This window comes from Plasmodium gallinaceum, assembly GCF_900005855.1.
Source record: "Plasmodium gallinaceum strain 8A genome assembly, contig: PGAL8A_v1_76, whole genome shotgun sequence".
NCBI lineage: Eukaryota > Apicomplexa > Aconoidasida > Haemosporida > Plasmodiidae > Plasmodium > Plasmodium gallinaceum.
In genome coordinates, this window is record NW_021628238.1 from 759,558 (window position 1) to 777,756 (window position 18,199).

General features: G+C 19.2%; 4 protein-coding genes across 4 annotated transcripts; 2 read left to right on the top strand and 2 right to left on the bottom strand.

The window, feature by feature from the left end:
* Positions 1-830: 830 nt before the first annotated feature.
* PGAL8A_00210100 (acetyl-CoA acetyltransferase, putative) lies at positions 831-2,315 on the top strand (the record flags this gene model as incomplete). The annotated part of the gene is made up of 3 exons (XM_028670803.1): positions 831-933; positions 1,066-1,197; positions 1,360-2,315. 3 exons carry the CDS (start codon positions 831-833, stop codon positions 2,313-2,315), a joined length of 1,191 nt encoding a protein of 396 aa, XP_028527519.1.
* A 526-nt stretch (positions 2,316-2,841) lies between these two features.
* On the bottom strand, positions 2,842-5,994 carry PGAL8A_00210200 (conserved Plasmodium protein, unknown function; the record flags this gene model as incomplete). Its single annotated transcript, XM_028670804.1, has 1 exon — positions 2,842-5,994. The coding sequence occupies one exon, from the start codon at positions 5,992-5,994 to the stop codon at positions 2,842-2,844; it is 3,153 nt and encodes a 1,050-aa protein (XP_028527520.1).
* Positions 5,995-8,904: 2,910 nt separating this feature from the next.
* Positions 8,905-11,403, top strand: PGAL8A_00210300 (elongation factor 2, putative; the record flags this gene model as incomplete). The annotated part of the gene is made up of 1 exon (XM_028670805.1): positions 8,905-11,403. The coding sequence occupies one exon, from the start codon at positions 8,905-8,907 to the stop codon at positions 11,401-11,403; it is 2,499 nt and encodes an 832-aa protein (XP_028527521.1).
* A 1,086-nt stretch (positions 11,404-12,489) lies between these two features.
* On the bottom strand, positions 12,490-17,334 carry PGAL8A_00210400 (conserved Plasmodium protein, unknown function; the record flags this gene model as incomplete). The annotated part of the gene is made up of 1 exon (XM_028670806.1): positions 12,490-17,334. The coding sequence occupies one exon, from the start codon at positions 17,332-17,334 to the stop codon at positions 12,490-12,492; it is 4,845 nt and encodes a 1,614-aa protein (XP_028527522.1).
* Between the last annotated feature and the right edge of the window lie 865 nt (positions 17,335-18,199).

The following is an 18,199-nucleotide window of genomic DNA, read 5'->3' on the forward strand; positions in this document are numbered from 1 at the left end:
TATTATGTAATTTACATGATTTTAGAATCCTATTTTATAGTATATCAGTAAATTTGTAACTTTTTTTACATCTATAAAAATATTTTAAAATAAATATAATTCTTGTTCATTTTTTTTCTATCTCTCACTTCTGTTCTTTATCAATCTAACAAAATATGTAAAATGCTATTTTAAAAATAGAAATATGTTTATATATAGTTTACATTTTAATTTTTTTTATTTTTTTTTTTTTTCCTTAAAATGATATTATAAAATTCAATACATTTATTTAAAGGATTTTTGATATAAAAAAATTTCATCCTTAATTAATACATTTTTGTAAAAAAATTGTTAGAAAAAAATTTTAACATATATGAATTATGTGAGTATTTTTAGTTTTTACTATACACATATAAAATTAATTAAATAAAAAAATTGATTGATAATATAGAGTTATATTTAAAAATAAATATAAAATTTATCTAAAATCCTTTGTATTTAAAAGAAAATTTTGTCCATTAGTTATTTATAGAATATTAATGAATAAAATTTACAAAAATAATATATATATTAAAACATATTAGTATCTACTTTTTAATAAACTAACAAAAAAAAAAAGAAAGAAATGAACATAAATTATAATATTTTATGAAATATAAAATTTTTAAAATAAAGAATATTTTTTTTTTTTGTTTGAAAAAATTGTTCCAAGAATCGTTTATTTTTTAAAAAACCCTTTTTTTTTTTTTTTTTTTTTTTTTATAAATTGAAATAATGTAATTATTAAAATAGATGAAAAATTAAAAAAGTTATATAGTGAAACTAAAAAAAAAAAAAAAAAATAATAAGTCATGTTAACAAGTAACTTAAGAAAAGTTTTCATAGTAGGTTATGCTAGGACACCTATAGGCTCATTGTGTGGAAGTATTTCTCATATTCCTATTCATAAATTAGGTTTTTTTAAACAAGAAAAAAAAAAAAAATAAAAGAATAAATTAATAGAAAAATTATTCCATTTATATATTTACATAATACTATTTTTTTTATATATGAAATTCTTAACAATTCTTTTCTTTTTTTCAATAGCTAGTGCTACCATATTAAAAGCTCTAGAAAGAAGTCAAATTGAAAAAGATTTAATAGATTGTTTAATTTTTGGTCAATCTTTTTCAGCTGGTTGTGGCCCTTTACCTCTTCAAAAAATTATTATTGCTGCAGGTTTTTAATAAATATTTAATATATATGCTTTTATAAATAGATATATATATATATAAATAGAAATATATATATATAAATAGAAATATATATATATATATATATATATATATATATATGAAGAAAAAAGAAATGAATTGATATATGCACAAAAAATATTTATAGGTTTGAATATAAATACAAAATCATATCTCATAAATAATTTATGTTGTAGTGGGTTAGATTCAATAACTCTAGGTTATGATTTAATTAAAAGAGGGAAAGATATATGTATTGTTGGAGGTATGGAAAATATGTCTCAAAGCCCTTTTTTTTTAAAAAATTTAAGAACAGAAAAATATAATATAGGGAATAATATATTTAAAGATAGTATTATAAATGATGGATACGATTTTATAATTAATAACAAGGAATTAAAGAAAAATAATAATATAGAACTTTTTTGTAAAAAATTTAAAATACCCAGAATTGATTTAGATGAATATGTTATTAATTCATTTAAAAGAGCATCGAATGCTTATAGTGAAAATTTAATTCAACAAGAAATTTTCCCTTTGGTAATTCAAAAAAAAAACAAATTAGATATAGAAAAAAGTGTTATTGATAGTGATGAAATTTATAAAAAATGTAATATTGATAATATATGCAATTTAAGTAATGAATCTATTATAACAAATCATAATATAGCCCCTTTTGGTGATGGGGCATGTGCATTCATATTAATGAGCGAAAAAAAAATAAACGAACTTCAGTTAAATCCATTAGCTGAAATTATAACTTATGATAATGCTTCTGTCTATCCATCTGATTTTCCTCTAAGTATATCTCATTCTATAATGAAATGCTTAAAAACTATAAATAAATCATTTGTTGACTATTATGAAATAAATGAATCTTCTGCACTTAATGTAATATTTAATATCCAAAATTTAAAATTAGATTTGTCAAATGTAAATATAAATGGTGGGTCATTATCTTTAGGAAATCCAACTTCTGTATCAGGATCAAGAATTCTTGCATCTTTAATTACTGTTTTAAAAAATTTTGATATGAAATTTGGATGTGCATCTATAAATAATTATTTAGGTTCATCAACATCAATAATAGTTGAAAATTTATAAATTTTTTTTTTTTTTTTTTTTTTTTAATATTTTATCATATATCTTTTTTGTTTTTATAAAATTATTACTTTTTCTTAATATATTTTATCTTCATTTAATCTTATCCTTATTTTTTGTTATTTATATGCTCATTTTAAGTAAATATTCCATTTGTTGTAAAAATAAAACTTCATTATAGTCCCTCTGCTTTTTCTTTATATTACCATTTGATAATATAATGAACTTCATGATAATTTAACAAAATAAAAAGCTATTATTTTTAAAAATATTTCACTAAAAAATTTCATTTTTATTATAATTTTGTTTCTCAAAAAAATGAACAAATAAAAAATATAGCAAAGATAAAAAAATATTTTTACAATATTACTGAAAAAAATATTATATATATAATATTTGTATAATGAAAAAAAATGCATGAATTAGAAAAAAAATTTTATATAAAAAAAGAAATAGTTTCTAATTAATAAAAAATTTTCATAAGAATAACATTTTTTTAAAATTAAAGAAATTAATTACTTGTTCTTATTTATATTTTGTGTAATGAATCTATGCACATAATATTCATCAAATTTACATCTTCAATAGAACTACTAGAATTTTCTTCTAAATTATTTAACTTTATATTATGTAAAAACTTTTTTTTTGCTTTTTTTTTTATAAGTGAATATCTTTTTTTATTAATTTTTCCCTTATATATGTAGTTAATTTTATCACACTTTACATTATTTAAGTTCCTTTCTTTATAAAAAGAATCCTTTTCTTGTTCTTTTTTATTATAAGAACATGTATCTCCATTGTTATTTGTGTAATTTTCTTCTCTCATTTTTTTATACATAGAATCATTTTTTTTAAAAATATTTTTCATTTTTTCTTCTACTTTTTTTTCTTCTTCATATTCTATATCTCCTTGTTTTCTCTGTTTTTCTTCCTTATTCTCTTCTTTTTGTTCTATTACTTTTTTTTTTTTTTTCTGCTTTTTTTCCGTACTCTCTTCTTGTTTTTCATGTTTTTCTTCATATTCTACTTTTTCTTGTGTTGGATGCTTTTTTTCCTTATTTTCTTTTTGTTCTACCTCTTTTTCTACTTGTTTTTGCTCTTCTTCATATTCTATTTCTTTTTGTTCTACACCTTTTTCTACTTGTTTTTCCTCTTCTTCATATTTTATTTCATTTTTTTCTACTCCTTTTTCTACTTGTTTTTGCTCTTCTTCATATTCTACTTCATTTTTTTCTACTCCTTTTTCTACTTGTTTTTGCTCATCTTTATCTTCTCTATATACAGTTTCTTTAATTTCGCATTCTTGTCGCTTCCTGTTCTGCTCTATATTTTGACAATATTTATTACTTTGTAATTTTGTCAAAATAAAACTTTCTTCTTTATTTTTTTGAAAAAAACTCTGTGACATTTTTTTGGATATATTTTTACATGAATCTTCTCCTTTTTCAGCTAATTTTAAAATTGTATCTGAGTCAAGTAAAGAAATAGAACTTAAATTACTAATTGATCTTAAATAATTTTCACTTATAAAACAGTCAGAATTATTTTTAAATTCATTGTATTTTTTATCACTACTCAATTTATATATTTCATGTATATTTTCACATTTATCCTTTTCATCATTTATATTTTCATTTATTTTTTCTTCTTCCATCTCTTTGTCTTCGTGGTTTTCTTTATTATCTGTATCTTTTTGTTTTTTTTTTTTCACATCTATTTGCTTGTTTAATTCTTTTTCTTTTTCTTCATTTTGATTTTCTTGTTTTTTTTTATTTTCATTTTTTATACCTTCACTTTTTTCCTGAATTTCTTCGGATTCTATTTGAATTTGTTGATCCATTTCTTTCCTTTTAAACTCTTTGGATTCCTTATCCTCTTCATAGAAAACTTCCTGTTTTTCTTCTTTATGTTCATCTTCTCTTATTTTGTCCTCCTTTTTTTCTTTACATTCTAAATCTTCTTCAGTTTTTTTTGATATTTTACTTTTTATATTTTCCTCTATTGTTTTTTCTTTATATATATCACTTTTAACTTTATAATCTTTTTCTTCTACTTCCTTTAATTCCTCAATTAATGATTTTGTTTCATTATATTCCTTTTTGTTCATAATTTTTTTTTCATTTACATTAGTATTTCTTTGTAATTCTATTTTTACACTGGAATTATTATTTTTTTTAAAGCTATGTAATTTAAATCCATTTATATTATTTTTCTTTTTATTTCTTCTAAAAAATTTTAATCTTTTTTTATTTTTCACATTTTTATTAAATGTAAAGGAAAAATTATTAAATATATTTTCATAATAATCTTTTCCAAAGTACAAATGCTGTATATAATCAATAAATAAATTAATAGAATTATTATTACTTGCATACATGATGTAATTATCCTTTTGAGTATTTGAATACTTTTCCTTTTTTTTATATATCCTCTTTTTATAAACATTATTAGTGAAAAGATAATTTTTTCCAGATATATAGTTATTTATAGGATTTGAAGGATAGCAGGAATAAACTAATTTGTTAATTTTATCATTTTTGTTTCCATTGTAAAAAACATTTTTCGAATTACATATATTATTTGTATCTAATATAGTATCATATTTACTTTTTTCATAATGGTAAAAAGGTTTCCTCGTTCTTCTTTCTTCATTTTCATTATTTCTATAAGCAACATTATCATCTACATTTTGCATTATTTTATTATCATCTTCATTATTTATAAGATGTATATTATTTAAATTATTATGATTTTCTTTTTTAAAATACTTTTCAAACATTATTTCGATAACTTCACAAATTCCTTTATTCTGAAGTACACTAATATTATACACTTCTATTGGCATATTTTTATAATTATTAATATTATCATCAATAATATTTTTCATAATAATTGTAAGTAATTCATTACTTTCAACTTCTTCCAATGTAATATAGCATTTATTTTTTTTAATATTATCTATAATATTATTTGATTTTCTTATAATTTCTGAATACAAATTTTGATCTGTTTCTTCTTTAATTAAAAATTTACTAAAAGGATAATTCTTTATCAGAAAATATTCAACTACTCTTTCATATAATATGTCTAAATAATAGTTAAGAAAAATGTTATCACTAGATAAAATAAAATTCCAAAACTTCTCATTTTTATTAACATTTATTGTTTTAATATAATTATATATACAAGGTGCAGAAAAAAAAGATGTACCATCTTCAGATTTATTGCCTAATATAATAGTAGGTTTAAAAAATTTCTCATTTCTATTTTTATTGTTGTTTTTAACGTTGACACATTTTCTATACAAATAAGATAAATATACAATTGTTTTAAATATATGTTTTTCAGATCGAGAATCAATAACATAAAAAATAATATCAGAATCATCATAATAACAATCATAAATATTTATAGTATTTGTTTCTGTTCCTTCTAAATCATAAATTTTCAAATTTTTTTTATTAAAAATTATGCTTTTAGTGTTAAAACCTAAAGCACAATTAACATGATCATGATTTTTTAATATTTCTGTATTTAAAATATCAGATTTGCTTTTATTATCATAACTAGAAATTAAATTAAACAAACTTGTCTTACCTGAACCGCATTCTCCAATAATTAATATTTTCAGTTCTTCCTTTTTTTGTATATTTGAAAAAATTGACTTAATTAATGAGAACATTTTTTTTTTTTTTTTTTTTAAAGCTTTTAACTGAAAATATTTACATTATTTTTATAATATTTTTCTTTATATTAAAATATTGATGCTTATTATTCTTAAATTGTTTTTAATCAGTATAAACATTTTTTTTTTTATGAAATTTTTTTTTGGCTTATATAAATGTGTAAACATACAAACTTTTTTTTCCACTCTCCTATTATTTATATTCTATAATTTAGAATTTTTTGTTAATCTATTTTTTTTTTTTTTTTTTAAGTGTAACTTAGTTTATAAATTATTTTTGCTGATAATATTTTTAATTTATAGTAATTTTAACTAACAAAATAATCAAACACAAGTTAAAAGTGTATGTTTTGCTATAAATATAAATACAATATTTACAGATTTTTATTTATACCTGTAGAATTTTCTTATTTTAAAAATTTCTTATCTAATTTATAAATATCCAAATAGAATTTATTTAATGCAATATTTAAAAAAAAAAAAAAAACAAAACTAAATTTTATATCTTCCTTTTTTTAAAATACATAAAATTTTTAATTTTTATTATTATGTGATTATATATGATTTAAAAATTAAATAAATATACAAATATAAAAAAATCTTTCTTTTTATTTTTATTGAAATAATTCTAATAATTTTAATATTTCAATTTTAATAAAGAATCTATAAATTTTTCATTAAGATAAAATTAACTAAAATTTAAATGTCAAGATATATTAAATTTTAATATTTTAAAGAAAAATTTCCACTATAATATTTTCATTTAAATTTTTGTTACAATTAATATATATAAAAAGAAGAGAATTTATAACATTTATTTTTAAATTTTATATAAATTAAAAGTTCACTGAATCAATTAAGTTGTTTTTATGAAATGGAAATTCTCTCAATTATAAAATATACATTTTGATAAATAATTTTATTACAAAAGGAATATTATTCTAGTTTGTATTTTACTATAGTTAGTTAAAGTTTGATTAAAATCAGTATATGTTCTGCATTATTTTTTTCATGTTGTTAATATATATATATATATAGAAACTTCTAATTGTAATTAATAACAATAATTAAAATATAATTAAAAAACTTAAAAATAAAAAAGGCAAAAGGGTATATATATAAAATTAATAATAATATAGTTTCCTTAATAGTTTTAAGAAAAATGCCATTGTAAGTACATACTTTAAATAAATAAGCCCTAAAAACATAAAAATATAAAGAAATACCGTTCAGAAAATGAATGAAATTAGTAGTAAATTTGAAGTTAAATTGGATATTTATTTGACTAATTCTTCATATTTTCTTTTTAAATATATATATAAATATATTTATAATTCTTATAAAATATATTATCTTATAGACACTATTTAAAGTATATTTGCATAGTATTAAATACATATAAAAAGAACTATAATATTTTTTAAATTATTTTTTCATTTTTTATTAACCTATTTGTAATGTAATTATTTTATTAAGGTTATTGGAAAAAAAAAAAAAAAATTCTTGAAACATAATACACACAACAAAAAACTTTTTTCTAATTAAATTGCATCTCTTTTTCTTACAATTTTATTTTTTTTTTTCTTTTTTTTGACTTAAAGTGTATGTTTGAATTAATAACAGAAACATAAAATGATTTTACAGTTTTAATAAAAAAAAAATGTAATATACAGCTCACCACTATTAATTTTTATATTCAAAGCATTTAATAAAAAAATTTTGTGAACATATTCATACAAAAAAAAAAAAAAAAAAAAATTTTATTTTATTCAATGTTTTTGATTTGTAAATATTTACATTTTTATAAAGTTAAATTATACACTAAATTATAAAACTTTCTTTAAAAATCTTTAAGAACGTAATTTTTTTTTTTTAGAGCAACATACATTTGAGATATAAATTAATAACATATACCCTTTGGTAGTTAGCATATAAATTCTTTATTTATTGTAATTAAAAAAAAAAAATTAAAAATTATATGTTATTTTTATAAATGTTAAAATCAAGTATATATAAAACATATATATATTTATTTTGTGGTGCATTAAAATTTTTTTTTTCTTATTGAAAAATACATTTAAATTATACATATAAAAATAGTAACCTTATATTATTATATATATATATATTTAAAATAAAATATTCCCATAAAAAATAAAATTGTTCATAAATACACTAAATTTTTTCTGTATTTTGTGTTCAATTTTGAAATAATAAAAAAAAAAATACAAGTTCATAAGTCAGATATAAATAAAAAGGTATTTAATTAATATTTACTTTTGTATTAATTATTTTTATCTATTATTAAATATATATATATATTTATATATGTACATGTATGAGTTAAATATTTTTTTTTACTTTTTATTTTTTTTTTTAAAGTTATACAAATATATACATAAGTATATATATTAATTTTGAAATTTTTTTTTTTTTTTTTTTTTTTGAAAAAAAAAAAAGAAATATCTTGTTTTACATCGTAATTCCTTTAATAAAAAAAAAAAAAAAAATAAAAATAAAAAATATATTGTGCATGTTTACAAAATATTTTTACAGAAAGAAAAAAAAAAAAAAAATGCAGAATAATATAGCAATTTGTAAAGTTTTTTTTAAAAAAATTAATTGTAAATTTTTTATAAGAAATATATATATACATAAATAAATACATTTTGGAAATTCACATAGAAATACTTTTTAATAAAATTATGCGAATATATCCATAAGTAAATATAGATAAAAAAAAACATATTTATATATACTGAAATATTTTTTGATAAAATACTTTTGTAAATTTTCATTTTAACAAAAGATAGAATTAAATTATATTTTTATATTTCAATAAAATAAAAAAAAATTTTTTCTTTTAATATATTTATATTTGTTTAAAAAAAAAAAAAATAGAACAAAATGGTAAACTTTACAGTAGATCAGGTTCGTGAGATCATGAACAAAACGAAACAAATAAGGAATATGTCAGTTATAGCTCATGTTGATCATGGAAAATCAACATTAACAGATTCCTTAGTTTCGAAAGCTGGTATTATTTCAAGTAAAAATGCAGGAGATGCTCGTTTTACTGATACAAGACAAGATGAACAAGAAAGATGTATAACAATTAAATCAACAGGTATTTCTATGTATTTTGAACACGATTTAGAAGATGGAGAAGGAAGAAAACCCTTTCTTATTAACTTAATTGATTCTCCTGGGCATGTTGATTTTTCTTCAGAAGTTACTGCAGCATTAAGAGTAACAGATGGTGCATTAGTTGTTGTTGATACGATTGAAGGTGTATGTGTACAAACGGAAACTGTTTTATATCAAGCATTAGGAGAAAGAATTAAACCAGTATTACATGTGAACAAAGTTGATAGAGCTTTATTAGAATTACAGATGGAAGTAGAAGATATTTATCAAACTTTTGCAAGAACTATTGAAAGTGTTAATGTTATTATCTCTACTTATACAGACAAATTAATGGGAGATATTCAAGTATATCCTGAAAAAGGAACAGTATCATTTGGTTCTGGTTTACAAGGATGGGCATTCACCTTAGAAACATTTTCAAGAATTTATTCAAAGAAATTTGGTATCGAAAAAAAAAAGATGATGCAACGTTTGTGGGGTAATAGTTTCTATGATGCAAAAACTAAAAAATGGTCGAAAAACCAACAAGACGGTTATAAGAGAGGTTTTTGTCAATTTATTATGGAGCCTATTTTAAATTTATGCCAATCTATTATGAATGATGACAAAGAAAAATATACCAAAATGTTAACCAACATAGGAGTAGAATTAAAAGGGGATGACAAATTATTAACAGGTAAGCAATTGTTAAAGAAAGCTATGCAATTATGGTTACCAGCAGGAGACACATTATTAGAAATGATTGTTACTCATTTACCTTCTCCAGCAGAGGCTCAGAAATATCGTGTAGAAAATTTATATGAAGGTCCAATGGATGATGAGGCAGCTAATGCCATACGTAATTGTGATCCTAATGGACCATTAATGATGTATATTTCTAAGATGGTTCCAACATCAGATAAAGGAAGATTTTATGCATTTGGTCGTGTATTTTCAGGTACAGTTGCCACTGGACAAAAAGTAAGAATTCAAGGACCACATTATGTTCCTGGAGAAAAAACTGATTTATATGAGAAGAACATTCAAAGAACAGTTTTAATGATGGGTCGTTATACAGAACAAGTTCAGGATGTTCCATGTGGAAATACATGTTGTTTAGTAGGAGTTGATCAATATATAGTAAAATCAGGAACTATTACCACCTTTAAAGAAGCTCACAATATAGCTGATATGAAATATAGTGTATCACCAGTTGTACGTGTTGCAGTCAAACCTAAAGATAGTAAGCAATTACCAAAATTAGTAGAAGGATTAAAAAAATTAGCCAAGTCAGATCCTTTAGTTTTATGTACTACTGATGAATCAGGAGAACATATTATTTCTGGATGTGGAGAATTACACATTGAAATTTGCTTAAAAGATTTAAAAGATGAATATGCACAAATTGACTTTATTGTTTCAGACCCAGTTGTTTCATATAGAGAAACTGTTACGGAAGAATCTACCATTACATGTTTGGGAAAATCACCAAACAAACACAATCGTTTGTTTATGAAAGCATATCCATTGGCAGAAGGTTTAGCAGAAGCTATTGATAAAAATAAGGTATCTGATAAAGATGATCCTAAGGTGAGAGCAAATTATTTACATAGCAATTTTCAATGGGATAAAAACTTAGCATTAAAAATATGGGCATTTGGTCCTGAAACTGTAGGTCCAAACTTATTAACAGATAACACTAGTGGTATTCAATATATGAATGAAATTAAGGTACATTGTGTTGCAGCTTTTCAATGGGCAACAAAAGAAGGAGTTTTATGTGAAGAAAATATGAGAGGAATTGAATTTAGAATGTTAGATGTCCACATGCATGCTGATGCTATTCATAGAGGTGCTGGACAAATTATGCCTGCTTGTAAAAAGTGTTTATATGCATGTGAATTAACTGCTTTCCCAAAACTAGTAGAACCTATATATCTTGTTGATATTAATTGCCCACAAGATGTAGTAAGTGGTGTTTATAGTGTTTTAAACAAAAGAAGAGGAATTGTTATTTCAGAAGAACAAAAATTCGGAACACCATTGATAAAAATTCAATCTCATTTACCTGTCGCTGAATCATTTGGTTTTACTTCAGCTTTACGTGCAGCTACATCAGGACAAGCTTTTCCTCAGTGTGTTTTTGATCATTGGTCAATTTTAAATGATGATCCATTTGATGCAAATAAAAATGTATATAAAATTATCATGAATATTAGAGAGAGAAAGGGTATTAAAGTAGAAATGCCATCATTAGATCAATACTTAGATAAGTTGTAAAAATTCAGAGATTTATATTCATTGTTAAGTGTAATCATGTAATTATAAAAAGAGAATATAAAATCAAAAAAGAAATATAAAAATAAAAGATATACAAAAAATATATATTTATATATATATAAATAAGAAATTTGACAAATAATTAAAATTTATTATTATATTTCGTGTATAAAAATTACATTAATTATTTTTTAACACAGCTTTATTATATTTAATTTTATTTATATTTTTAACTTATTTTATTGTGTATTTTAATTTTTTATTTTCTTATTTTTTTTTAATTTAATATTCAATAAGATATTAACAATATTAAACAAATAAAATAATATTAATATTAATAGAAATTTATTAATGATCTAATGAAAATACATAAATGAAAAAAAAAAGAAATTTCACATACCTTTTGAAGATTATATTTTGGTTACCTTATGCACTGTGTATATAATATACTTTCATAATGAATATTGTTTTTATTTAACAATTCATTAAATAATGTTTCTTTTCATTTAATCATTTTTTTTATTTTTCTTTTACATTTATTTTTTTTTATTAAATTCAAAAAAATATTTTATCATACACACAAATTATTTATTCATATAGATTAAATTTCGCATTTATTAATGTGATATATAAATTGAAACGTATAAAGATTATAAGTTTAATTAAAAAGGTATGAATTTATATATTATAATGAAACTTGTAATAAGACTAATATGAAAGATATAAATATCAACCTTTTTCTGTTTTTTTTTATTTATGATAAAATATACAATAATGGATATCATAATTGCAAAAAAAAAAAAAAAAAAAAAAAATAAAAGTATTAAAATTAAATATTTCAATTTCATGAAAAATTAAAAGATTAAAAATATATAAATAAAAATAAATAAAAATGTTAAAGAAAAAAAAAACTAAAAATAAAGCAAAATATTTAAAGCTAAAATAAAAAAAATTAAAAATGCAAAATATACAAATAAAAATATTTAAAATGGATATTACATAAAATAAGAAAATATTTTGGTAAAAAAAAAAAAAAAAAAAAAAAAATTAAATAATAAAAAATTAAATAAAATCAGTTGTTATTATTCATTTATTACTATTATATCCAAATGAATTTTTTAATATAGATAAGGAACAGTTAGGTATTCTAAAATTTTTTTCTAAAAGATATATTTGATTATTAATCATTTTTGTACATTCATCAAAAAATACTTTTTTTATTTTAGATATCATGCTCAAACAATCTAAAATTTCTTTCTGTGATTTATCAGTTTTTACATTAATAATTTCATCATACTTTAAATCAAATGTTTCCTTTAATAAACTAGTTATGGTTTCTTTATTATGCATATTAATGTTATCTGAAAGTGATCTATTATTAACATTTAAATTACAACAATCAATTGATTCCTTATTTTCATTGTATATTATCATAGTGTCATTTTCTTTTTTACTTAACTTTGAAAAGTTATTTTCATTACTTATATTATCATTATATTTTGTTTTATTATCATCAAATTCCTCTTTTAATAAAAAAGAACCACACAAATTTTTTTTATCATTATCATCTGTAACAGAATTATTAGTTACAATATATACATTTTTTATTTTAATATTTTTTTCTTCAATATTAGCATCATATTCAATTTTTTGATCTCCATTAATCTCATCATGAAAAATATAATTTTCACTGGGAATTTTTTTTTTTAAATCTTTATTGACAGAAAGGTCTTCTTTTTCACAAACAATTTTTTCGTTTTTTATGTTCATACCTGTTTGAGAAATATTTGTAATATAATCATTATCACCCTTATAATTGTTTTCAATTACAATACTATTTTTAGTATCATAATTATATTCATTAAATTTTTTTTTATCATCTAAAAATGTTTTTTTCTCATTGTTATTAGTAAAGTTGCTTTCAGTATTGTCATTTACCTTAAAAGATAAATCATTTTTTAAAGTGTTGCCATATTTAAGTTCATCATTTTGTGTATTACCAAAATTATTAGTTAGCATTGTGTCATTATATTTATTTTTTAAAAAATTATCTTGCATTAAAATATTTTCTTGTTTTAAATTATCTATCTCCTTTTTTTCGTTACTTTCGTCTATAAAACTATTTTCATTCACATTAGAATAAATACCTTCTTTTCCTTGATTTAAAATATTCGTATTATTTTTATCTATAATATCTTTTTCTTTTTTAGTTTCATTATTTTTACTGTTTTCAATTTTTTCAACATTTTCTCTTTCTTCATTTTTTCCTGTTTTTATTTTAAAGAAGGAAATAAAGTTTGAAATATTTGTTAAATTATCTTTTTTTTTATCTTCATTTTCGTTTTTACTCTTTTTATCTTCATTATTTTCTTTACTTTGTTCACTGGATTCACATTCTTTATTTTTTTCATTATCATCATCTTTTTCATTCTTTTCAACTTTTACATTAAGAATTAAATTAGGATCATATTTATTTAATTCATTACTTATTTGAGAATCATTTTCTTTAATATGACATTCTATATTTTTTGAATTACCAGATGTAGAAATGTTGTTATTGATATTTCCTTGCTCATTTACATAATTTTTCATAATATTTTTATTATTTTCATCTCTATACATTGTTTCACTTTTATTTATATCCATTAAATTGCGTTCATCATTTAATTTACATTTAAGTACATATTTAAAATCATTCATTTTACCTTTATCTTCAGATAATGTATGACCATTATCATTAATGTTATCTTTGGTAAAATGGTTATTGGCATTTAATATTCCATTCATTGTACTTTTACTATTCATATTATCATTATTATCATATAGTTTACTCTTACTATTAATATAGTTAACTTTTTTAAAAAATTCTATATACTTTTTTAAAAAATTATTATCCTCTTTATTTTCATAAATAGGATCATTAGGGTATTTTAGGCATATATCTTCATTTCTTCTATTTGTCAAATTATTATTTTTATATAATTTTGTAGAAATATAATTCTTATATAAAATTTTTTCAGATACATTTTCATATTTTGTTTTTGAATATTTAGAATAAAATAAACATTCATTTTTTAATGTTTCTTTTATTAATTTATTTAATTCATCACATACAAAATCAATATTATTCTGATAATTTATTTTATACAAACTTTCATTTTTATATTCATTATTATTAAAATAATTCTTCTCTCTCTCTATATTATTTGTTTTTTTCGTAATATCATATTTCTTATCATTATCATTTTTATTAAAATTATCCGTTTCATCATTTTCTATATTCTCCAATTTTGTATTATTTAAATGTAAATCATTTAAAATAATTTTTGATGTATTTATAAGGTCGGTATTATTTTGCATAGATGACTCTGAGTTTATTGTTCCTAATATATTATCATTATTATTATTATTATTAGTAGTAGTAGTAGTAGAAGTAGTAGTGGTAGCAGTAGTAGTAGTAATATTATCATTATTATTATTATTATTATTATCCCCATCATTTTCTTCATTACATAATTTATTACACTTAAAACCATTTTCATTATTCATACTTGAAATGTTATTTTTAAAATTATTTTTATCAATTTCATCTTTTTTATAATTAAAATTATTAATTAAAATCTTATTATTTTGAATATCACATAGAGATAAATTATCTTTAGAAAATGAACATTCATTTATTTTTTCATCTTTTTTGCACATTTCATTAGTTATTGCATAATCCTCTTTGTTTATTTTATTAGAGTCTATATTATTTTTTTGTAAAGATTCACTCCATTCATTATTACTTTGTGCATTATTACTTGAATTATTTTCTGGTATTTTTTTTTTTATTTCATTTAAATTACCATTTATTTTATTTTCCTCCAATTTATTTTTTAAATAATCATAATAAAACTTATATTCTAGCTGATTTAACTTGCTTAAAATTTCATTATTATTATTTAAAATATCTACTATATAATTCATAGCATAAATAGTGTCATTTACATTGTGAGATTCACGAATTTCATTCGAGAATTCTTCATGTATATTTTCGGATAATTTAATTTGAATGTCACCCAAAAATGATAACATTGAATCGTAATCTATATCTTTACACTTACTTACTTTTGATAAAAATTTTAAAAATTCTTCATTAAAATTAAATATAGTATTAATATTATTTATATGATTCATGAATTCCTCTTTATTCATAAATGTTTCATTTGGAAAAAGTCGTTTGTCTCTATTTTCTAACATTTTGTTATTTTTATATTTTATTGTATTATTTGAAATATCAGTTGGGTAGGTACTAGATGCCATATATTTCTTTTTATATTTTCTTTTAGTATATTTTCTTTTTCCTCCATTTTTGTTATATATGTAATCTGCATAGGGTGAATATTTCTCATCTTTAATTTTTACATCTTTTGATTTTCTTCTAGTTTGCATTGTATTATTATTATGCCCAAAATTTACATTTTTTCTTATAGAAAAAGGTTTATCATATGAACACAAATTATTTGATATATATTTATCATCATTTAATTCGAATAATTGATTATTACATGACTCATTTTTTCTCTCTTTCTTGTATACGTATATTTTTGGTAATTTTACATTTTCATTATTCGTCTTTTTATACGTATTGGATAAAAATTCTAAATTTTTTTGTATTTTTCTTTTTCTTCCTCTCTTTTTTTTTTCTACAACAGGAGGAATATTTGTTTGTGATATTAAATCATCCTTATTTTCTAAATTGGTATTTATATGTGTGCTATCATTTATAACATTGTTACTACTACCTATCTTTGGAATTTCTGTGTTTATATTATCTTCCATTCGTTTTCCTTCAAAATTTTTGATGTCCTCTTTTTTTTTTTTATTATCATTATAATCTACCTTTACTAGATTGATAAATTCCTCTGATTTGGAATCTCTAACTTCATTATTAACATAAATATTATCATAATTATTATTACTTTTTGAAATGCTACCTAATATACTTTCTGTAGAATTATCTACATCTATATTGCAATAACTATTTAATGTTTTTTCAGATGTATCAGCTAATAATTCGTTTTCTAAAGTATTAGAACAGTAGTAAGGTTTTTCATTTGATTGAACATTATCTAAATTCAAATTTTTTTTTTTATTACATGTTTCATTATTTTCATTTGTATTTATTTTATCAATGAAATCACTTGCTTCTTTATTTGTATTTTTTTCATTATTATTCATTGAAAATTCATTTAATATGTTTCCCATATCATTCTTTTTTATATTATTATTAAATAAATTACTTTTTTTATTTTCATTATATTCTATACCATTTTTATATTTATATTTCTTTATATATTCTTTTCTAGTTTTTTTTAACTTTTTTTCTATTTTTGTTTCAGGATTTTTTTTGCTTTTTCTTTTTTTCATAATAACTTGATCATTTTCATTTAAATTAGAGCATATCATTTTTTTATCAATACTTGTATTATCTTTTAATAACATTTCATTTGTATTTTTTTCTTTATCTACATTATTATCATTAACACTGTTACTATTTTCATTAATATCTTTATTAATTTCATGTAATTCTTTTTTTTTACTTATTTTATTTGTTTGTTTTTGTAACTTATTTTCAGAAATATAATTTGAGTCAATACAATCATAAAAGTTCTCTGAACTTTTAACAGTATTAATTTTTACCTTATTTTCTTTACTTTTTATTTTTTTATTTTTCAGTACACTTGAATAATATAAATCAAGATTGTCTGAAAAATCATCATTAGCATTTATTTTTTTTTTTTTTCTTCTTTTATCTTCTCTTAATTCACTAATATTTGTTTCATATTCTTCATTATGATTTTCTTGAGATTCTGTTATGATAAAACCAGTAGAATCACTCTTGAAATTATTTTTTATATTATTCATTTTTTCATTTTTTAAACGCATTTTATTTTTATTTAATTTAATATAATTTCTTTTACTACTTTTACCTATTTTTAATATATCTTCATTTTTTTTTTTTTTTTTTTTTTTCACGTCTAATAACACAGAAAAAAAAAAAAAAAAAAATAGGAAATATTGCGATAAAAATTAAAAAATATATATATATATATATAAATATATATATTTAAAACATAGGAGTAAATAAAATATTTGATAAAAGCTTTTATAATAATAAAAATAAATTTAATAAGAATTATATTTTTTTAAATATTTAAATAAGGTACATAATTTCTTTACGGAAAATATATATTTATAAATATTATATATAAATGAAATAAAAATATATAATAGTAATCTAATTTAGATAAAACAAAAAAAATAATTATCTAAATAAAAAAATATTAATAGTATAAAGTAGTTTATTTCATACTAGTTAAATATATATGTATATATAATACTTAACCACTTGTATGAAAAAAAAAAAAAAACTATTTAGTATAAAAATATATTATTTAAATTAATGAAGTTAATGAAGCATTTATTGTAATGATTCTATTAATAAAAAACTATATTAGTTCTACAATTCTTTTCATTAGAATATAATTTAAAAGTAAATTTTCATATTTTAATAAAATAATTTTTCATAATATAATATTATATATTGCGTAAAAAAATGTTAATCAATCATAAAAAGTAATCAATAAATTATTATTATTAATTCTCTTTTAATTTTCATTTTTATGATAAAATAATACATATATCTAATAAATATATAAGCAATTTTTAAAAAATAAAATTCAATATTATAAAAATCTTAAGGAATAACTATTTTTTTTTTTTTTTTTTTTTTTTTTTTTACCTTTTCTTT